General features: G+C 35.0%; 1 protein-coding gene across 1 annotated transcript in view; it reads right to left on the bottom strand.

Annotated features, from left to right (window-relative positions):
• LOC148952962 (ionotropic receptor 25a-like) overlaps positions 1-24,104 on the bottom strand; it is a 663,783-nt gene that overhangs the window by 52,830 nt on the left and 586,849 nt on the right. The window contains exon 17 of the mRNA XM_089088207.1: positions 5,721-5,848. Within this exon, the coding sequence (XP_088944333.1) occupies positions 5,721-5,848 (128 nt within the window). The remainder of the gene's footprint in view (positions 1-5,720; positions 5,849-24,104) is intronic.

Raw genomic sequence — 24,104 nt, 5'->3', positions numbered from 1 at the left:
TCTGAAATTGGAACATCCGAGTTTAATATACATCTGATTTTATTGACAATATTTGATTTTCTAATAAATTTGGGTCTTAATTTTCAGAAATAACAACGTCCAAGTTTAAAATACATCTGATATTAATAATAATATTTGATTTCTTAATAAAATTTGGGTTATAGTTTTCAGAAACAAGAACATCCAGGTTTAAAATACATCTGGTTTTATTAATAATATTTTATTTTTGAATAAAGTTGGATTTAGTTTTTTGAAATAGGAACATCCAAGTATAAAATACATCTGATTTTATTGATAATATTAGATTTTCTAATACTGTTGGGTTTTAGTTTTCAGAAATAACAACATCCACGTTTAAAATACATCTGATTTTAGTAATATTATTTGATTTTTCAATGAAGTTTGGTTTTACTTTTCAGAAATAAGAACATTCATGTTTAAATACATCTGATTTTATTAATAATATTTGATTTTCTAATAAACTTGGGTTTTAGTTTTTAAAAATAAGTAGATCCATGTTTAAAGTACATCTGATTATATTAATAATATTTAATATTTTAATAAAATTGGGTTTTCAGAAATAAGAACATCCACGTTTAAAATAAATCTGATTTTAGTATTAATAATATTTGATTTTTTAGTAAAGAAGGGTTTTAGTTTTCAGAAATAAGAACATCCACGTTTATAATACATCTGATTTTATTAAAATTTTATTTTTTAATAAAGTTAGGTTATAGTTTTTGAAAATAAGAACAACCAACGTTTAAAATACATCTGAATTTTATTAATAATATTTGATTTTTTAATAAAGGTGAATTTTAGTTTTCAGAAATAAGAACATCCACGTTTAAAATACATCCTGTTTTATTAATAATACTTTATTTTTTCTAATAAAATTGGGTTTTAGTTTTCAGAAATAAGAACATCCATGTTTAAAGTATATCTTATTCTGATTATATTAACAATATTTAACTTTTTAATTAAGTTGGGATTTAGTTTGCAGAAATAGGAACATCCACGTTTAAAATACCTCTGATTTTAATAATAATATTTGCTTTTTAAAATAGAGTTGGGTTTCTGTTTTCAGAAATAAGAACATCCACGTTTAAAATACATCTGATTTGATTTTCTAATAAAGTTGGGTCTTAGTTTTCAGAAAGATGAACATCCACGTTTAAAATACATCTGATTTTATGAATAATATTTGATTTTTAATAAAGTTAGGTTATAGTTTTCGGAAATAAGAACATCCATAAGAACATGCATGTTTTAAATACATCTGATTTTATTAATAGTATTTGACTTTTTTTAAGAAGTCGGGTTTTACTTTTCAGAAAAAAGAACATCAACTTTTAAAATACAACTGATTATATTAATAATATCTGAATTTTTAATAATCTGGGGTTTTAGTTTTCAGATATAAGAACCTTTCTGCATACCCTAATTCATTGCAATACTTTTCAATAGACAGTATTATATCATTTCCCTTATATGGCTGTCATATCATCACTAGGCTAGGTGAAATTAAGTCAACTACTTTTAAGTTAGATTCATTTAGGTTAAGTTACAATAGACAACCCGAGTACCTGGGGTTAAATAGCTTTATTCACATCTAAAAAACTAAGGATACTTACACATTTTCACTACCAGATCTGCTGCCCTCTTATCACCTTCAGTTATAGACGGAAGCATACCAACTCAAGTTCAGGGGTCTAGTGAGAGAGACATACAAAAATTTAGGTTCATTTAGGTTCACTTTTCGTGGCGTCACGATAAGTGAACCTAAATGAACCTAACTTAATTCATCTCTCTCTGTATGGATGAATGGATGTGCATTGTATTTTTAATATACATATACTGATATTTAGTAATCAAAATGTTAATATTATTTAATTTATTAAAGTTATAAAAGTATAAATACTTATATTTTTTCAGTAAAGCGCCAATTTTGTTTTGGGTTTGCTTTATTTACCGATGCTGATTTGTGGTAGTTTCGTGCTTGGTAGATTATTTGATTGTATTTTTGTTCATTTTTTGTTTAATGGAGTTCTTTACTTTCCTTTGAAAAACTCATTTTCTAGAAAAAGTTTTTCAATTAATTATTATTAAAATTAGATGTATTTTAAACGTGGATGTTCTTATTTCTGAAAACTATAAGCCAATTTTATTAAAAAATCAAATGTTATTATTATTAATAAAATGAGATGTATTTAAAACGTGGAAGTTGTAATTTCTGAAATCTATAGCCCAATTTTATTAAAAAATCAAATATTATTATTAGTAAAGTCAGATGTATTTTAAACGTGGATGTTCTTATTTCTAAAAACTAGAACCTAACTTTATTATAAAGTATGTATTTTAATCATGGATGTTCTTATTTCTGAAACAATAACCCAATTTTATTCAAAAATCAAATATTATTAATAAAATCAGATGTATTTTAAACGTGGATGTTCTTATTTCTGAAAATTAAAAAATAACTTTAGCAAAATATCAAGTCATATTAGTAAAAACAGATGTATTTTAAACATGGAAGTTCTTATTTCTGAAGAATATACCCAACTTTATTAAAAATGTTTAGATTGTAAGTGTATCCTAAAAATAATGGAAACATAACAAAGTAATGCATAAAGTATTTTTATTGAAATAACGAGATGTAGAATATTAATATAAAAAATATGTTACATACATTATTATTATCACTCAACAACTTTGAATATTTTGAATCTCTTCCATAAAATAGTTCATCATGTTCCCTCTTGATACTGTAGCTATTGTCATCTCTTAGTTCATAACTATTAGAGTAATCATTATTCCATTTTGAGTCATACACAGTTTTTACTGGGGTGTCACCTAAAGGTTCAATATGCATTTCGTCTTTGGTATTATTTGGTTAATTGACTATATGATCAATAGTAGTAACAATGCTTATTTGTGCTTGGTTCTCAATCAGTTCATCTTTATATTCATTGATGACATTTTATGCCAATTCCCTTTTTATTCTGCCTTTGATTTCACTGTTTGTTATTATATTATTTTTACAGAGGTAACAGTTCTGGCATCTAGACAAGATATGATTTATGACATTATTGCAGTGGTAGGTCATTCATTTTCCCTTTGCATTCATTTGAATTCTAATGCCAGGACGAGGGCAATAGGATGTATCAGTAGGTAACTTGTTACTAGAACCTCGAGCAAGAGGATACCCCTCTTCATCAACTATTATTTTTATGTTGACATTCTCTTTGAGCACTATCATCTCTGGAGATTTCACTCTCGCATATGCAGCATTTGTACAATGGAAATTCTTGGGTACTCCAAAGAAATCTAAAATCTCAGTGTCATGACAACCCAAGCATACATTTCCTATAGTGTTACCACTAGTGCTTGTTTAATAGGTCAAATACTGATCTCGGTCAGCATTCAACGCAACGAAGATTTTATCGTGTGCACACACTTTCGTCGAATAATTAATGTTCATTTTTTTAAAATGTGATGCAAGTGTTTATCCTTCTAATGTAAGAAAATTACTGATTTAATACGCATAATAAACTAGGTAGTATCGATAACTACCCATAGAGTACCACTGGGAAAGCCGCTTCGTATCTAAGAGCAAGCATAGAATAAGATTTGTACAGCCGATGGCATATTTTATGTCAATTTAAGATTCGTAAAAAATAAATTTGCATAATTTTCTAAGTCCAAAAATTAAGTAAAAAAAGTGCTCCTACAAACATTATTTTTCTAATAGTAAAAGTTACGAATAACATATCTATGTAATTCTCATTTTGAATTTGGAAAATATTAAATTTTTAAATTTAATTTTTAATGTTTTGAAATTTTTTAATTTTTAAGCATGTTTCATATCATTATAAGACATGTGAAAAAAGTTGAAAAAATTACCATGTTAAAAAATAAAATAAAAAAAATAAAAAAAAGGGGGAATGGGCCAAAAAGTTGGAGATAGGGGGCCCCTTGGAGGTTGGGGACAGGGGCCTTTGGAGATTGAGGTCCTTGGTGGCCAGGGTCATTGGTGGTTGCGGGCCTTGATGGTTAAAATCTATAACCATCTCACTAGTTGATTTTTATGGATTTCTAAGGATTGTTCTGAATTTCTATATTAAAATTCTTTTCTTAGCATCTATAACTATTAATTTCAACCTTTTAGCATACTCCAATGCTAAAACATATTTTCACCAACATCCAACATTATTTAGTTGTCTGTTGTAGTGACCATAGCCAAGAAGTAAAGCTAAGTCAAGTCACGTGATCTTTTCTTGGCACCTACGGCTCTATTAGTTTCAACTTTTTAGCATATTCCAATGCTAAAGCATATTTTATATTGACAGTACTGCTCAAATGGCACTTGTGAATTATAAGGAACACAGCCGAGAAGTAAAGCTAGGTCGTCACAAGGCCTTCGTGGTACCTACGACTCTATTAGTTTCAACTTTTTAGCATACTCCAATGCTAAGCATATTTTATATTGCCAACACTCCTCAATTTGTACTTGTGTATTATACAGGACGCAGCCAAGAAGTAAAGCCAAGTTAAGTCACAAAATCTTCTTGTCATCGCTAACCGTTTCTATAGATTGATATAAATGATGTTATTTCAAATTTATATTAAATTGCATAAGAGTTACCATCCCCTCGGACTTACCTTAACTGATAAGCAGTTTAACCCTTTTAGCACTTTCATACAATCCAATTAAAAATAAAGAATATTATCGAGCTCTGTTATATCCCTATTATTCAATCATCAATTAAGATCATTCAGAGCAGAGTTATGCAAATCGTATAACTTTTCGCAAATTGAGTTAGCTTTCAAGTTAAAACAATTCTGACTGTACCATTCCATTCTTCATTCTCTAATTAGCCGCGACGCATACCTAACCAATCCTGAAAAGATGCAAGATACTTTTAAGCTAGAGGTTATTAATCTGTTTGACAAGTTTTGACTCAGAAACATGTCCGGCTTGGCTTTATCGTTAGTGGAAACATTATTTATTGAGTCATCTTATATTAAGTACCCTCCGTATCCATCGTCTCTAATTGGTCTTGACAATAGGTGTTGCCTCAGAAACCTGCCAGACAGGTCTTGTACAGTTGAAAAAACACACACTTTCTTGTATATTTCCTTGTAGGGTTCAAATTAATAGAAATCACACTTTGCACCTCACCGCCTCTCAGACCTTCTTCGCCTAAAAGAATACCGTGAAGCATACAAAAGGCACATCCACACTATTACTAAGAAAGAGGCCGCAAGACGACCTTCAAGGACGGATGGGACTTAAGTCAAGTCACACTATTAATATCCACGTTGTTTTAGTTTTTCATCTTTTCTCTCTACTGGCCGTAATCTCGTTTTTATGTTTTTCATTGATTTTTTCCTCTCTTTGTTGTCTTTTATCATGGCTGGCCAGTTCAGCTAAAGATATTTCATTGTGTGCGGTATTTATACTTTACACCCGTATTTATCTATCTTTGGTAGTGATTGACGAAGCCTAGTGTCAGTGGCTTCAGTTCACGAAGATTTGGAGGATGGTGACAAAACGTTGTTTTAAAATCAAGGGAGGGTAAAATTTGTATTTTTCAACGTTTCCTATTGAAAATACCAAAAAAAGGCATTTTCAATGGTAAAACCACAAAACAGCATAACAACAGCATAAAGCGTATTGCACGAGGTCATTTTTTTAAAAAAAAAAAAATCATATTTACCAATATTTTCGATAGAGATTCCTTCGGTAACAGAAACGTCTGGAGGACATTCTGCTTTATTAGGATTTTCTGTCCACCACTTTTCTTTCAGATCTTCCAAGCGGTAAAGGTTTAAAAGCTTTAAGAGACTGAAAAATAAAAATTTACAGTAATTACAAAATGAAACAAAAGGGTATAACTATTAAACTTGTCCGAAGTTTTCTCATACCAGCAACAATAAAGACTGTTGATTATTATTCGAGCACGAGAACACAATGTCAATCCTCAATATGCTGATTTAAGAAATTAAATTGTAGCAATTTTTTTTAATTGTGGAAAAAACTGACAAATTTTCAACATCTGAACTAAAGAATTGATTATAGTCATCTAAATACCTATTGCTCATGTCCTCATTTTCTTTCTTATTGTCATAGACCAGTTTATAGAATAGAAGGACCTCAAAAATCTGTGAAGAAATAATTCAGCGCCATCTATCACCTTCACTTGGAAAAAGCAATAGAAATATATGATAAACTTAAAAAATCAAGAAACAATGGAGAAACTAAAAGTTTATTCCTTCTAGACAAAATTGTAAAATTCTGGGGAAAATTGAGATTTTCTCTTGCTCTTTGACTCCCTGTAATCAAATGAAAGACGAACTTTATGTTTGGTTGTTAATAAATCGTGCTAGAAAAGCTGCATTACTTTACCCTGAATATTACTTATATTAATTTATATTACTTGTAGTATTATATACTGAATATTACTTATACTAATTGTAATACCAGAGAATTCCTTTTGTCTTTGTAATCTTTTGTTTATTATCAAAATTTTAGCCCCTTAAAATAAAAACTAGTAATAATGCTTTTTTTTATATTTTCTCCGCCCTTTACCGTTTTGTTATGGCTCTAGGCTGATTCCTCCAAATAATTTTCTGATTGTGAACAGTTCCTCACAAAAATCCCCCCCCCCTCATGAACAGTTCTCTTTGCAGAAAATTCTGTCGTAATCTATTAACCCCGGAAAATTTCCCTAACAAGTAAAAATACAGCAAAAGGGCAAGTATGATAAATAAAGAAAATGAAGAAAAAAAGTTATTTTGGGATTATTCAACCTGTATTCCAAAACATAAGTAGAGTATAAGATGTAGGATTTCCTGCAGTAATTTTTGTGTGTGTTCTCGGGGGTTGAGTTATCAAGGGTAATATAAATATCAAAGGACATAACGTGGAAATATGAAATTAGTGGTAACTGTAGAAGGGCTACCCTTTAATGGAAGTGCGCAGAGATAAAGACTGGGCTAAAGATGTACGAGCAGTTGCTTCCCGTAGACTTGGTCTAGCACCGACGTCAATAGTATATAAAACCAAGTCACCCTTTGCGGTCGAGAACACATCCACTAAGCCTTCAAATGAGTAACTCAAAAGAAAAATGAAGAATATGAAGCAAATACTATAGGATATTCTACACCATATAATCTACCAGTATTTTTTGGAATAGATGTAGAATTTGACGAAACCCCTGCAATTATTCATTCTGTTCAGTTATCTCTCTCTCCCTTTAAATGCGCAATTTCAAATACGGGTGGAATTTTTCATACGGGTGGAATTTTCATGCTGTAATTGTCTACGGGAGGAGGGTGAGAATTGGCAGTGGCGGGTAATTTTCCATGGTTAATTCTCCACAGTGGTAAATTTCTGGAGGAATCGTTATGTGGAGGAATTAGCCGGACACCCTTTTTATAGACTTGGTCAGATTGGCTTCAAAATCGTTAAAGTGTAGGCTAGTATAGTTGGATCCTAGTGGCTACAAGGATCTATTTTGTGCAAATTAAAATAAAATAGTTCTCTATTTTATTCTCTATTCCGATCTCTCTTCTTCCTCTTCTTCTGACCATTTTATGATCTTAGCCTCGAGTTTTGTAGCGTCCCTTTGTCTTTTACGGCTGGGGTGGTAAGTAGGGAGCCAGGCATTACTCCGGAACCTACATAATTTATGCATCTTTTTATGGCTTTTCTCACTGAGGATGTTTTTTAATGGTTTTTCTCACTGTTGATGAATGTATCTTGGATGTCAACAACAATTGATGGATGTTTCTTGGATGTAAACAACAATTGCTGGGTGTTTCTTTAATGTCAACATAAGCTCACATCATCAATTGCTGGATTACCTATCCGCTTACGGGACAGAGTCAATGACACCTCTTTCTAGGTCAATACGTTTGTTGTTTCTAAGTCTATTGATCCGCTAACGAGACAAGATCACGTGTCTCTTTCTAAGCCAATCAGGGAGTCGGAAATATTAACGGGAGATGATTGTAAAGAATATAAGGAAAGGATTTTTGCTATAGTTTTTATTAATGTGTGAATAGAGTTCAAGGAGTGAGAACAGTTTGACCTTACTCATTAGGATATATTTGTAATAATGAGTGGAATGCTTACACTATTAGAAGTTGATAGCAAAGTTGGTAGCAATTATACAAGAGCACCAAACATTGCGCTGAAAATCACGAGAGGATCACGGCTTTGTCTGGAATAGGATGAAGTACATGCAAGATATGTGATATCTTCGAGAAAATTTAAAATGGAGGATCAATTATGCTTCGCTGCAAAAGTTGATATAGCGCATGTGAATGGACTTCAAAGTGCAAAAAAAGGCAATAGTGAAGCATATCGAAGACAATAAGCTATATCGCTAATTGTACATGTGTAATGTTATTGTTGTAATTCTACAATAAAATTTTTTTGAAATTGAAAATGTTCCCTTTCTTTTTGTTAGATTAAGTAGAACGAATCATGGTCAGTCTAGAGTCAGCAGTGAGAGTGATAGGATTAAAAAATTAATAAATTTGAGAAACAGAGAATTAGATCGAATCTTGCTATTATGGAAAAACATTTGATTCTGGATAATGATTTTCTTGAGTTATCCCTTCAACGGAAGATATTCTCACAGAAAACACTTGACAATATAATGAAAACTGATTCTCCCCCATTTGACTATTGTATGAAACTTTTAAAATGTGACTCAAATGTTTATACTCAATTTATTGATATATTAATCGAAACAAAGCAGAATAATATCGTGGATATACTTTTGAAAACATTGCCATAGATTCAATTTAGATGCCCCCCTCTTCGAAAGAGGCAGCGTCACAGAGTTACTCCTCTCACCATTCCTCCCTCTGAATTTATCGAACGAGGATCAGTTTCGTTTTAGCTGTGAGAGAGTTGACATCGAAAACCAAAAAAAAATGTTCTATACATGTCCATTATGCATGTACACTCTTGGCAGTTGGTCATTATGTGAGAATTATACAATTATTGATGACTATAATGAAAAGTACAAATTATACAATCCTTGTAAATTACATAGTGGATATGCAGTACAAATTAAAGGATGTAATTCTTGTCTTGAAGGGATTTGTGACTCTCACCCTAGAGGACATCTATGCTCCAATTGCCATTATGAAAAATGTGATCAGTGGGAGAATACTTACCTCGGTATGATTGGAAAGAATCCCAAACATGATTTTAGTTTATTTCTACGAAATTGGTATCGTCGTGGATTTAAATTATTTTGGGAGGAAGAATCTGGTCTACGATTCAACTGTTGGGGTAATAATACAATTTGGTTTCTACGTCATCGTTGTGATGACACTGCCTATTATGACTATAAACCTAGTGATTTTTATTCGGCAGTTAACGAATGTGATTCACCATTTGAAAACACTGTATTTGATATGGCTTCAAATAGACAGATTGAAACACATGAATTTCATAATATGAATGCAAATAGTATCATTGACTATGCAAAGAGATATGACAAGAATGAAGTTAGATTATACTGTAGAAAATGTGACCCTGACTTTGCAGCCAATCAAGACTAATATACAGTGAATTCAAATGATCTACCAGCATTAGCGGTTCACGACAGTTGCCTATACACCGAAGAAGAAGAAATCTAAAGTCAAGAATAAAGACATTGTTGTATATACATTTTTCATTTATTAATAAGCAAATTCACATACATTTTTTAATCACTTTACTCGTAGGGCACTAAAACCATTATTGTACAAGTCTGATAGGATATTTTCCACCATAAAGTCATCCAGACGTGGATTGTCTTGTGAAATGTTGAGAAACTGCTTGTAAATATCGCTGCGACATCGGAAAACAAAATATAGTAGTGCATGGAAGCCACAGCTTTTAGTCGTCAGATACTGCACTCTCTTCCGATTTTAATAATAGTTTTCCCACTGCTCTAAATATAGTTGTTGATGTGTGAAGTGTAAAATGTATAGGGTAGGCCAAGAGGATCAAAAAATTCTATATTCTTTGCTTTTTGAAAGATGCAAAACCATTGGCCAGTATTCACAGTCGACGGACTGCTATTAAAAATCATTAGAGTATTGTTGGCACTTTGAATTTTTCCAAGAAAGTCCGAGGGCAGACAATAGGATCTGTATTTGTACAGGTAGGGGTCCCTATTAAATACATTGATTATTTGACTGGTGCTCATTGTGCCAAGTCTAGTAGAACACTGCCTTCGGGGGTGATTTCCCAATAGGTTTCAAATTGATTTAGCGAGATTAGTGCAATACTCTCAGCTAATGGGTCGGCAAATGTACACTCTAAACGCAAACTCCCCGTTCGTGCTATGCTCATATCCTGGGTGCCAGACAAATCCAATGCAATGATACCATGTGTTTTAGCAAACATTTCTTCGGTTAATACCATTTTCTAATAGTTGTGAACCATGATCTAGGGTTTGCATGGTCAACTCATACAATGTTCTATAGGATTTATCAAAAAATAGATTGTAGAGTAGGATTCCATTTACTTTCCAGACAAGAGATGAAAGCACAAACATTTCAAATTTATGTGGGCATCCAGTCCACGATCCTATTGCACTAGCGCTTTTTACAAATTCCAAGGCTAATTGCGACAGAGTTTCGCCACTGATGAAGGACGAGTCTGGGACAGTACGTGAGCCTGTGGGAGTATGACGCTGATTGGTGATTGTGTTATGGATAAGTAGTTTAATAATATTTCCACTGGCTATCAGTTTTTCCACTTCAAAAGCAACAGAACTCATAACCTGTTGCTTGCGTACATGTAGTATTGCCGAGGTGAGGGAGAGAGTTACATCAAGATTGGCAGCGAGTTCTTTTCGTAATATTAAATTGGATGGTGCAAGCGTTAATTTTGTAATCCCTTTAACATTGGGTGGTAGCCATTGGGGTATATTAAATATTTCATGACATATATTCCCAACTAGATATGATTCACTAGTTGTAGCATTTTTAAGTCCATCGGTACAATTAGTATCAATAATGTATTCATAACCATTGGAGGCGCTTCTTAATTCCTTGTATGACTTGGGTGTCATCAGCATGAATTGTATATAGCTTGTATAATTTGAGAGATTTTTGCTTTGGCTCACCAGCGTGCCATTTATGTAGACACTGATTTGACGAAATGAATTATGTAATTTACAATTTTCATAGGATATTCCTTCAGCGAGAATTGGCAATGTATTATCGGATTTCCGGACTTTCATTCATAAATCTATAAATGTCGAAGACATGTCCATAAAGTAGTCTGCATTGGAATAAATTTGAAAGTAAATATTATCGGAAAGGGGTTGTTGTGGATAAAATTATTCATAGTATCCATGTTTTACACTCACATTAACATTTTCTGCATTGAATAGATTTAATGAGGAGGAGATTGAAGGTTGGGAATCCTTATGCGGTAGATATGACATCTTAGGAAAAGAAAATCTAGTTTCGATCAAACAATTCTCTTCCTGGGGCTTCTTCTTCTATTTACTACACGTATTGGTTTTTTCCTTCTTTTCTTTGACAGGGGTGATTTCTTTCGTTTCTGACCTGAGTAGAAACTAAATAGTGGTGCACTGTTTCTCGACCTTTTTAAACCTTTTCCATTTTGATGAGATTTCAATTGTTCTCCAAGGGTTCGCGCACTGGACCCAAGATTTTTCGAAGCACTTTTTTAAAATCCTTGCCAGAGCCCCAATCGTTTAGCAAAAAGGGTGCGAAACTTGCCGTACTTGGTAAAGTGTAATTTTTAACCGGTGGAAATTCAGAATAAAAGAGACTAGGGAACCAATTGCCAAGACCATAGCCAGACATTCACGAACAGCCTTTGCGATAGTCCAATCCATTACCCTGTGCCTCTGGGCCAAGAGCATTAACATAGAAGTCAATATCAGGACAAATGAATACCATTTTTTTTATTAGACATCTTGTTGTATAATGGGTCGAAAATGGCATGTAATCACAGAAAAACCTTTTGATATTGCTAGGTGATCACCTAATTCAGTTCTTAGTGTTAACTAACAGAGTTCCAAATAGGAAGTGTTTACGGGGATATACTGAAGATGCTTTATATTGTAATGGTGAATATCTTCATGATTGGTTTTTCGTTTAAGAACTCGTAAGAGGGGTACATTGCTATTGCCAACCCGGGATTTTTCCACAAATGAAGCGTAGAGAAATATACAAGTGTCCGTGGAGAAGGCAGGTGGGTAGTCAGCAAAAATAAAATTAGTGTTTCCAGCACTTTTACCACTGCTTATATTGAACTTAAAGCCAAGAACATCCTTTAGATTATCATTGAGAATAACCTTTTCATCAGCAATGGGTGAACTAATGTAGATCTTGCGCTCTTCCTTTGAATAAATACAGGTGAGTTCTTCGTAGGGTAATTCAATATAGGGGTAATTCATCTAACTTATCTTTTGAATTTCTTGTTGATCACCTGGGTCTGTCGGCCGATCATAGGGTCTAATTTTTACCTCATATTTGTGATCCCTTCTCAGGATGTCAAATGTATTTTTGAGAACACAGTCTACAAGAGCCACTTTATACGCACCGTCGAATTTGATGGTGGGGGAGAATTTCGTCATAAATCACTTGTTCTATTCAAATCATTGTAGAGGGGATCAGAAACATTGGACATGAAAGTCACATAGAAATCATTGGGCATTGTTAATGTCTTCAACACCGACCCAAGAATAAAAATCAGAGTTGTATCCTAGCCAGTGCACAAGCAGCTGTCTCTTAACCCTGCGAGTACGACTCTTTAATATCTTTTCAATTTGATAAATTTCAATAGTGTTTCTAACTTTTTGCAGTTCATATTCATAAAAATCGACGAGAATCTCATCATCTTTGGTGTCTCGCAGTCGATATGTCGTGGGTATAGTGTCTAGGATTTTGGGCACTTTAAAAAGTTCAGTGCTCCATAAATAATTCCCCCTCTCAAAAATAATGGTGGTTCTATTAATTTGAAAAGTATCACCAACATTGAATTTCTTCTTCACATTTTTTTTTCACTGGAATATTGCTTTAGAAAACCATCAAATGTATTTTCACTGCAATGAACATCGCGAGGGCTAACATTGGACAGGGATCGATGTGGTCGTTGGTTATATATTTGCATGATTTTATCTAAATCATGAATAAAATCAGCACTATTTTTCAGCCTGTAACATATCGAAATTAATAGATGAATCGTTCTTATCAATCGTTTTGCCAATGCAGCCTTTATCGGGCTGTGACTATGATAGAGTGTTGTATTATATTTCAATAGAACCTTTTGCACATGAGGATTAACAAATTCACTGCTACGATCCGATTTAATTTTCTATAGCAATCCTGTTCAAGAATACTTTCTAAAGCAATGAGCAACTTCAACACCTCTCTTTGATTGCAATGGAATGGCATAGGCATAGCGACTAAAGACACTGATTGCCACTAGAATATATTTGTAGGGTGTATTGTGATGTGGTTGAATCGCGTCTAAAGTTAAAAGATCAGTTTGCATTGTATGCAGAGGGGAAAAGGCTTTAGTTTGTCGATATTGTTTGCCACGAAGCCTGCGATTCCGATGAGGTGTGAAACTGGGTTCATTGTCTAGATACTCTTTTGATTTTTTTAATTTGCTGCCATATATGTCAGAGGCGACTTTAGAAAGCATTGTGGAGGAACTTAGACTTACTGCTTCACCAATATTTTCATAGACATGTATCAGAACTTCATCCATTATGAACGAAAAGATATAGTGTGATATCCACTCTCCTTTTGCACACTGGAGGGTGAATCAATGCGTCATTGCTTTTGACTATCAGCCACTGGTGTTATAAAACCATTGCTGCTGCTGCTGCTACTGCTAGTGTTTTCCAATATGGAATCTTCTTCTTTTTTAAATGGTGTTGGCGTTATTGGAGGACTATATTCTCTTAGTTTCTTTAGAATTAGTTTATTGCCAATAAGACTTTTGGGGAAGTTTGATGCATTTAGAAATGTGTATAGATTATTGTCAAATGATGAAAGTCCTTTACGATTCGTCACCATATTAAAAATTAAATCAATTAGATTATAACTTTTCCCCTGAATTATAATTCGTTTCCCTGTGCTATCGACCTGAACTTGAATATCACCACTAATTTCCAGCATGAGATATGCTAAAACTCTTTTACTCTGTTCTCGATAGGTCACTGGCAATAGATTTCCAATTGTTGTCACTATAGAATTCAATTCCTTCTCCTTTGATTGCACGGCTGAATCTTGAGGAGATGTTTCCTGTTTAGAGGGATCTGTGACAGCGACGGGTCTCTCACGGTAAGGTCTATTTTTGTCCACACGTCGCAATGTATCTTGAAGTAAAACTAGCTTTTTATCATCGGCAATATTTTCGTCATTAATAAATTTGCTTAGATTGTCTTCAAAATGTTCAAATGTTTCAAATGGTGTCAATTTATAGGGTTTAGCCATCTAGAGAAAACTGTTTACACGTCCTGCAAATTGTGGTAGTAAAAGTTTAAAAAAGCTACCGCCCGCTTGAAGGAGACGTTTTCTTTTAAAATGTTTTCATTTGTTTTTGCAAGCCAAGGCATGTAAAGTGGAATGATGTTGCCTTGTCTGTTGTCTAACACCTTCTGGCAAGTCTACATTGCCCTCAGTTAAATTTAAACAAAGTTCGGTTATTAGATTAATGAAATCATTGTCAACACAATGTTTGAGTATGGCCTTCCTGAGTGGAGGTTTTGCAGTGCCTAAAACGGAAAATAAATGCCGTTGTTCGTGTAGTTTCTTCAGTGTCATGATGGCAACTAATAGCTTTTTCTACTGTTCACCGGAAGATATACAGTAATTTCTTTGTCGAAAATATCCGTGACTTCACGTAGGTCCTCGGGTGTTTTCTGATTAAGATCTAGCAAAATGTACCCATAAGGCTTATTTGTCGCCTGAGTGTACGCTGACAACAGAAATTTTGAAGCACCTGGATATATTTGCTTATTGAGAGTTATTAGCGAGCTAGAATCACGAACAACTCGGTAGATCATATAGATGGTGCATTTCAAAGCAAGTGTTCTCATACATTTGCTCTTATGAAACAAATTGTGTAGAGCTAGGGTTATGGAGATGTGTTCATGATGAGAGCGAACGGTAAACAACTCTAGCATTTCCTGTGAGAACTGTTCAAATGATTCAGCCAAATCATTGATAATCAGCCACGAGTTTTGTTCAATACTATTGAAAACATCAAGTCCCCGTATGAATTGTATTGGAATTGATGTGGCAATAGCTTTTATTTGTTTGTAGGATTCCTGCCAAATACTATAGCAATAATAAATTTTCTTTGGTTTTCCAAAAACATTTTATTACAATTTTGAATTATTTTAGCTAAAAGTGTCATTTTCCCAGACATTGATGGGCCACACAGAAACGATCTGAATGGTGTTTTAAATTCATACATACTGCTGCTGCTGTTGAAAACAGCCGAACTACAACTAACTGTAATCCATACTTGTCCAATGAATAAGTAATAATAATTTTCCCATAGATCTATCTAGTACAAGAACAACAAAAACATATATCGTTCATTTATTAACATAAAAACACTTGTACAGCATGAATAACACACACTATTTGTTCAAAAAGAACATTTATTATCACAAACACCTTTTTGTACAGCAAGAACAACAACACTATTTGTATAAGAATATTTATTTTCACTTGTTGAACAAAAACACTTTTTCTGTACAGCAAGAACACCAATATTTATTAACAAGAGCAACAACAATATTTATTATCAAAAACACTTTTTCTGTACAGCATAAAGAACACTATTTGTACAAGAACATTTTTTCACTTATTGACAAAATACTTTTTGTAGAGCAAGAACAACAATATTAGTACAACAAGAATAGTACACACATTTTTGTACAACTTAAAATAGCAATAGCATTATTTGTACAACAACAACAACATATTGACATAAAAAAAACACGAACAATAGCACAGTTGAACACTATGAATTTAAAAGATGAGAATACCCTCCACCCCTCCGGGGAACCACAGGCTGAAGGCCGGCCGCAGGCGGGAGCCGCGGACCAGAAGCTGGCCACGGGTGGGACCCACCCATCCGGAGGGGCCGCGGGCCGAAGGCTGGCAGCGGGAATTTTGTATACAATGGCCGCTACTGTATTTGAACATTTAAGTTAATTTATCAGGTTAGGTTACGTTGGGTTAGGATAAGTTAATTTATGGATTTGCTGTCTCCATAGAAAAAAAAATTTGGACCACAATTTGCTTTAAGGATGAGGTTAAGTTAGGTAAATTTAATTTATCCAGACCAAGTTGGTTGCGATAGTCTACATATTCAACCCGGTCTGAAATTTGATAGTGGCAGTGTTGGAATACATTTACACCGTTCTCGAGCACAAAGACTTTGTCAGATATTCAAGACATGGCATTATTTTCAACTCTAAGAGTATAATTTTTATACTACAGAGAGCGAATTGCAAGCATTTGTGCTCTTGGCACTAGACTACTCTCTACACAGTTTCTGTAGACACTCATGTTGAAATTGTTTTTTACAAAATGTGTAGGCACCCCTTTATACGCCTGTTTTACGCTTGTATCTTTGTTGTAGGTTTCTACACAATAAACTTTAGGACCGGGGAACAACCCATTGGATATTAAATCACTCCCTGTCTCTGATTTTAACATTAGTAGCTGATTGGGAGCTTGACGTTTCACCAACTCGGGGTAGAGGGATGCATTCCAGTTAGTGAAATCCATCCGCGAGCTGATGTGTTCCCCATTTTCTAAATCCCCGGTTTTTACTTTTAACAGCAGAGAATCTGTATCCCCATAGTAAACTTGAACCTCCCCCTCCCTTGGCCATTGCACCTTGCACACATTGTAAAAAAACTACAAGATGAGCTTTTTGGAAATTTCAAGTACTGAATTACCTCCCGCTATATTCTTGTTCAGCACCACATTTCTTTTCTTTCTATGTAGAAGAACCATGTTTGCCTCTATGCTCGTGAACGATGTAAAATTAGGGTCATTTATAATTCTTGAACATTCTTGGGGGTCAGTCACGACGTCACAACAGGATCGGTTCCGTACGCTTTCACACATTTTACCAAACGCTGAATTTAAAATGAGCTTGTACATTTCCTTTTCTACTTTACTTTTGGCCTGAGAGCATTTACCAACAAAGGTGTCGATAAACGTCTTCAAATAGGGTTTCTGACTGAATTGCAGGACCCTATGTATTTTTGTGATCTTGAAACCATTGTTCACCATCCAGCGCAAAACCACATGGTGAACAACGATATTCTGTTTAGGGTTTAAATCTGCAATCAGCTTCTACTTGGAGGGGGTCCAGTGCATCCCCATATCATCAACCACTGATCGATTGCACGGGCTCAATGAGTCCCTTGTCACTAGTTGATTGATACAGGGCAAAACAAAATCTTTTACAGAACCATGAAACGCCAATGGAATGTGTCTGTCAATTTCAAAGAACAATCCTCGTGGCCCATTTTCCTCGACGGTGTGAATGTCTGGGATCTCACAAGGATTATCAAGCCATTTATAGTTTCGACACGGCAAAGAGTAGTGAGAAATTGCCGAGGGATACGACGAATTCATGTCAAGGAAAACTGCATTTGACTTTCCACCAGTATCTTGCCTACTTGGATCTGTTGTCAAAACGCGATTTCCATGAAAAACATATCCCCCACGCCTCATTGATCTTTCTACAAAAAGGTGTGGATCTACATCAGTGATCAACCCTATTTCTTCCCTACTAATTTTTAAAATTAAGTCCATCACCAAATGTGGTGTGGAAAAATAATAACCTATATCTAATCCAAACTCTGAATAGATTTGGTCTGTGTTTTTACAGAAAATATCTAACAGAAATAAACATCACTGGCCAAGTACAGTCTACAATAATCCAACCCATTTTTACAATTGCCCTTAGTCCAGACCCTCTTGGCAAATTCGTATTCCTCGGCAGTGCATTCACTGTTGGTGAGTGAATGATAGAAAGCTTCAATTGGAGGTAGTTTCTCCTCGCTTAATAGAGCACCAGAACAGTAATAGTCTTATGCATATACACCTTTACTGGTCAGTAGATCATACATTTCACTGTCTGGAAACTGCTGTTTAAGCAAAGGAAAAATATCAAAATTGTCGCTTTTTTGCACTTGAATCAATTGACTCAATGCCTTGGGGAAGAAACTAAATGAATCTAGAAACCTTATTTTATTCCAACACGTATGCCCGTTATTCACTACCTGCCATTTCAACTAGAGAAGCACCAGCTTCTCGGCTGATTGGGGGTAATATTATAGATAAATGAATTGTTTACCCAAGGACTATCTACTCCCCCTCCCTCCCTGTGCATACGTGCCAAAGCCGTTAAAATGAATTTTAAATCATAATTTGCGTTGTGAATGAAAACCTGTATAAAAAACTGCTGGCTTACATTCACATTGCATGACTGATATGCTATACCTTGAAAATTACTACCCCCTGATGATGTTTCCCGCCAGAAATGATTCTGATCTCTGGCTTTCCCCTTCCCCCCTCTTTTCCCCTTAGTCCTTTTCCCCTTAGTCCGCTCTTCAAACTTATCCTTACAAACCCAGCATATTTTTTGATTTTTAATCGCTAGACGATCCTCTGCAGACAACAACATTGGGTAATGTGTATTTCTCAAACAAGAAATTACTCCATTTGCAGTGACAATTAATTTAGTCAATGCCTTGATCATGAACTCGTTCTCATCCTACGTCTCGACTATTTCTAGCAACTGCATTGTGTTAGAGTTGTCTCTTTGCGCGTGGGCATAGGGAGCCACTATGGCCAGATGTTCTTTGATTCGATTCGGAAATTGGGTATCGTTTGCATCCATTAGCCTAGCTGCACAATCCAAAGAGATTTTATTGCTTTAGAGGAGGGTATTTTGGAAATTTTTAAATCTTAAAATGGCCGTATCACCCGAAAGTGTTTCCACTGATTGGTAGCCATGCCGTCTACAATATTTCATGTGATTTTGTAGCTTTAAATCACTATGAAATTGGGACAGGCATGTTGGACAGTAGAAACGTACCCCTAGATCCTTACCCCCTCCCAGAACTCTACTGATATCCGTAATAGGATTGAAATGACCAATTGTATTGGCTTAACTAGGTGGTGTGTATAAACACCAAACCCAGTGCTTCACCAATTCAATTGACGGGCCCCTTACTGGGAACAACACCCACAGTAACGCCGATATTTAAATGAGCATTGGCCCGTTCAAAAATATCTATTGATCTTAGCGTTACTGGGAATTCTCCATATGAACAAGTGAAATCTACAGGGGGAAAATCGGACCCCACCTTCCCATGTACAGCCCAGTATTCTAAATTTGTCTTTGATGCCTCACCTGCTAGAGGCTCGAATGCTGATATGAGGCCAGCTTATATGAAACATCTTTGACCTGTTTCAAAACAGATTCGTTGAACACCCTGACAACCCTCCAAATCGGGAAGATATTTTAAAACTGTACCCTTATTCCTATGCCCCTTTCTTAAAATAAAATCTTTTTTAAATTTACAAATATTTACGCTTAAATTTTCAATAAAAAGAACCACAGATCCACTCCCATTCTCGTTAAGATTTTCGAGATGCGTAACAATGTGGCCTACCCATTACATAAAAACTGTTTCGTAATTTTCCAAATGCAGGTAGACCAGTAGCATCTCTGTATGTACATATTGATAATAAACTTCACTTTTGCCCTCATTTAAATAAAATACCTTTAAGACAATTGAAACCTTAATAGCATCCCTACCCCTCCCCCACAACTGAATTTGGTTTTCTAAGAGTGCACGAATTTTATCTACATATATATGAACAATATCTATAGAGTCAAATATAAATTCCCCCCATAAGCGGATTAAAGGGATCCCCAAAAGTTGCAGTGAAGACGACTATTGTATTTAATATCGAATTTGACCGCTGGAAGTCGGGAAGTGTTGTAAATTGCGTATTGTTACCCTCTTGTATATTATATTGTTGTTGTTCAACAATAGGGTTGTGAAAAGTCATTTCATTTGTTTGAACTGCAACTATGTTCGTGTAATCAGTGGGGGGAGGGTTCTCGGTTAATTCATTTACAGCATCGTCTAAAAGTTGTAAGGTATTTGGACTTAGCATTGGCAAGTCCCCCTGCTCAGTTGTGCTACTATCTACATTAAAATAATTTGTTAGTAAATCATCAATATTGTCAGGTATTTCAATGGAGTTATCATACCATTCGTTGATACGTGAATTGTCGTGAATGACCTCCACAGGCGCGTCAATGTGTTCAGGACTTCTTCAATCGATGAGGACGGAGACAATGAATATGGAACCAATGCAATCTATAAAAGAAAATAGCTTATTTTCAAAGTGTCTAAATCACCCTATTTTTAAAATTGGATTATAAAAACACGCTTAGTATTACTAGAAGTAGCATTTGGTTAATTCACTACTCTAACTACTCTATATATTCTGAAATTTCCACCTTAATATAAGATATTTACAGTCTAAAACATGACTTACTAGGTTTTGATTTTGTTCAAACAACTCCCTCGAAAATTTCATATTAATACTCTCTATCTGCTTTGGAAAAAAAACCGATGTCTTTACTTGGTTTGAAATGGATAGCCAAAACACTTGATACACAACTCATTCCGATAGAAAGTTGTTTTTATGATATATTTCTATAAACCCACCTCCTTTGACCTTAGAATTGCATTCGTTAATGCAAGTCTGTTATTTTCTAGATTTTATGGAACATACGATAAAATAGGGACTGTTATGTCTCGCATATCTTATTGATTGTCCCAAAATCTTGGTAAGTTGTAATTGAAAGTTGTCAACAATATTACGCCAATTAGAATCCACAAGTGTCAATGATAAAGGGTATAATCTCTGTCCTTCAAATTGAGTTGGGAGAAAAAATAGCGAGAAATAAAATTTAAACATACATTTCCAAATTCCGGCTGCCGTTGAGTGCTGGAATGTCCTGGCAAGGCATGATGGGTGATGGACCGGACGGTGACGTCCGTTTCTTGCATAGCCGGGCCAGCAATATCATTGAGTTGTGCAGCCGGTGCAGTGATGTCACTGGCTTGGATGGTTGGAGCAGTGGGGTTTACAATTTTGTAGTTACCCGCCCACTCTCTCTTTATCTTTCTACCTGGCTGCATTGGTACATGTTCAGATGGAGCTTGGACAGGCAGCACAGAGCAGGGAGGCCTCGGCCAGCGGCCATATTGTACAACTGTCGCCTTCATAGGGGTTTTATCGTTATCCCTAGCTCTCTTTTCAGGAGAAGGGCAATTTTGGGAATCATCTTTAAAAAAGAAGAACATATTTGGTATAAGAAAACGATTCCGCTGTTAGAGAAGAAAAACAGAATTTATTGTAAGGCATAATTTTGTCTAGAAAGCATATGTCTCAAAGAAACCTCTCCCCCGTTTTCAGCAAAGCAAAAAGTAAAGATTTGCGACAGTCAGTAATGCTCCTATTTTTACCATTCAGAGAAAAAAATAAATACACAACTTGCGAGAAATAAACCCAAAAAGCATAGAAATCCTATTTTTACCATTTAGAAAAAAATTTAAAAAAACTATCATTATTCTTTAGGGCCAACAGATGCATCAAATCCAACCCAATAATCTAAAATATAGATCTCAAAATAGGCAGCCATAAATATGGTATAAATAAAAGCTAACCAAACACTAAACTTTAGGGTTATATATAGGAAAGGCTACATTAGTTTTCTTGTCAAAGGGTTACATGTCTGCACAATGAATCCAGCCCCTTACTTTTCACGCAAAGAAATAGTTTTTTTTCATCTTACAATGAAGCTGTTAGAACCGAACCCCATAACTCAGGCACATCCCCCTCTCCCATATAACCACTGAGTACTCAAAATGGAAGCCATTACATTTTCCATATTAAAATATTTATCAAAACTGTCACCAGCCCCCCTAGCAATTTATAAGATTTACTGTAGAAAGATACGCTGCTAAATTGACTGAAAAAAGCGTCTTTTTTGTAATTATTTTGCTTGGTTAATAAGACAATAGACGCGAGCTGTCCGTATAATTTACTAGCACAGGATCTGGATTTGACAGGATTGATAATTACCACTATATACATGTTTACAGAACTGATAAAAGTTAGGTTCACGGCTTAAAGGGAATTAGCATGCATAAGACTTGACGGAAGTTGCCTGTCAGTTTTAGGTAGATATACAGAAAGCGTGAATCTATCTAAAAACATAATTCTTTCCAATGAAAGAATTAAAATCTTAAACAGGGGGGGGTTAATAGGTAAGAAAGAGCATATTTAACGCTTTCTATGGACTATAAACATCACATAGTGGAGTTTGTATTGGGGGAGGGGGAGATTTACCTTAATGCCACGAGACTGGAGGAGGATTGTATAAAATGATTTTATTTGTAAATAACCTAAGAAGCTTTACCAAAAATAACTCACATAATTAATCATCCTAGCTTAAGTTTACTTGTTAGTAATACTTGATGCTGTATCAATGTTGGCCTGAGACTGTATGATCATTTAACCTCAACGCATGTCCGTTATAAAAAAAAAGCTCAAGGGCGAATTGTGATGTAAAGGGAAACTTTACGTAACTCCCTGATTGGATTAGTAAGAGACACGTGATCTTGTCCCGTTAGCGGATCAATACACTTAGAAACAAAAAACGTATTGAGCTAGAAAGAGGTGTCATTGACCCATTCCCGTTAGCGGATAAGGATCTCTTCGATTATTTGAATATGGGTTTTAATCAAGTTTGCTTCAAAAAAGGAATTGGCTGTTTCCCTGAGCATCCACAATTTCATCTTATAATTAAGCACTTAAGGCCTAGAGGCTCCCCACTTTACATACTTTTGATATAAACGGTGGTTTGCCGAAATTTGAACGCTTCTACTCTTTCAGCTTTCATTAGTGATGGGATTCCCCTTTTTGTTATTAAAGTTTATAAATCTTGATATTAGGGACTTGGGATATAAATTCTTTTATCTAATTCTGATTCTGATTCAATTATGCTGACAAGGTGGAGGTTCAACGATAATACATCTTTGGCGGAGCGTCTTTGTTCTTTATCTACAACCCTTATCTCTGGGGGGGGGGGTGAATTGTGTCTTTTATTGCTTACGCATATGATATTATCTTAATGACTCATTGAGGGTAGTTGCACATCGGATTGATGCTCTGCTTGCCTATACGAATCAATCCCTGCTGCGGCAAGGCTAGGCGAGAAGGCGGCTACTCGTCCCTGTAAAAAAAGAGCCAACAATTGAAACTTCGGCTCGACTGCCGATACGCCAGATATGGCTCTGGAGGATCTTCATAAGTTTTTATTATAGAGGAATGCCATTGGAACTTTGTATAGGGGGAGGGGGGTATTGTGTATTAGATCTTAAGAAGTATAGTCGTAAAACCAAGTTTTCTACCCCTCCATTAACCTTCAAACAATATAGATAGTTTTTTTTGTTCGGGGGGGGGGGCTATTTAAGTCTTGGATCTCATTTCTGTCGCAGGAATATTTCTGGACCTAGTCTGTAATATGGAAGCTGCGGGGTAATAGCTCTCCTCTTCTTGCAGACATTTGTTGCTTTTCTTCTCTGTAAAGTGTGAGGTTATATTGAGGACACAATTGGTGGTGAGACGGAGGGGGAAACAACATGAACATCACAATCAATTTTTCCGGGGGGCTAGGATCAAATTCTACCAGGAGCTTCGTTTTTAACGAAGTTTGAGTCAGATTTCATCCCAGTTTCCAATATCTATACATTTTTAACGTCTTAATGTTAACATTAGGGACCATTAAACCTCTGGTCCCCCTGCTTGCGTCACTGGGAAAGTTTTCTGCGTAAAAAGATCCATTAGCTATATTAGATATGTCTGTCTATGGTAAAAACATGGAAATGACGACCCTATAGCACATCTTCTGAATTTCAGACTCACTCCCTCAAAATAAAAACTTGGAAGGGTAAACTTTCTTAGAGACG

Source organism: Artemia sp. Qi Xiang Cuo, chromosome 4, assembly GCF_049724085.1.
Source record: "Artemia sp. Qi Xiang Cuo chromosome 4, ASM4972408v1, whole genome shotgun sequence".
Lineage (NCBI taxonomy): Eukaryota > Metazoa > Arthropoda > Branchiopoda > Anostraca > Artemiidae > Artemia > Artemia sp. Qi Xiang Cuo.
This window is presented reverse-complemented; position numbering and strand designations above follow the sequence as displayed.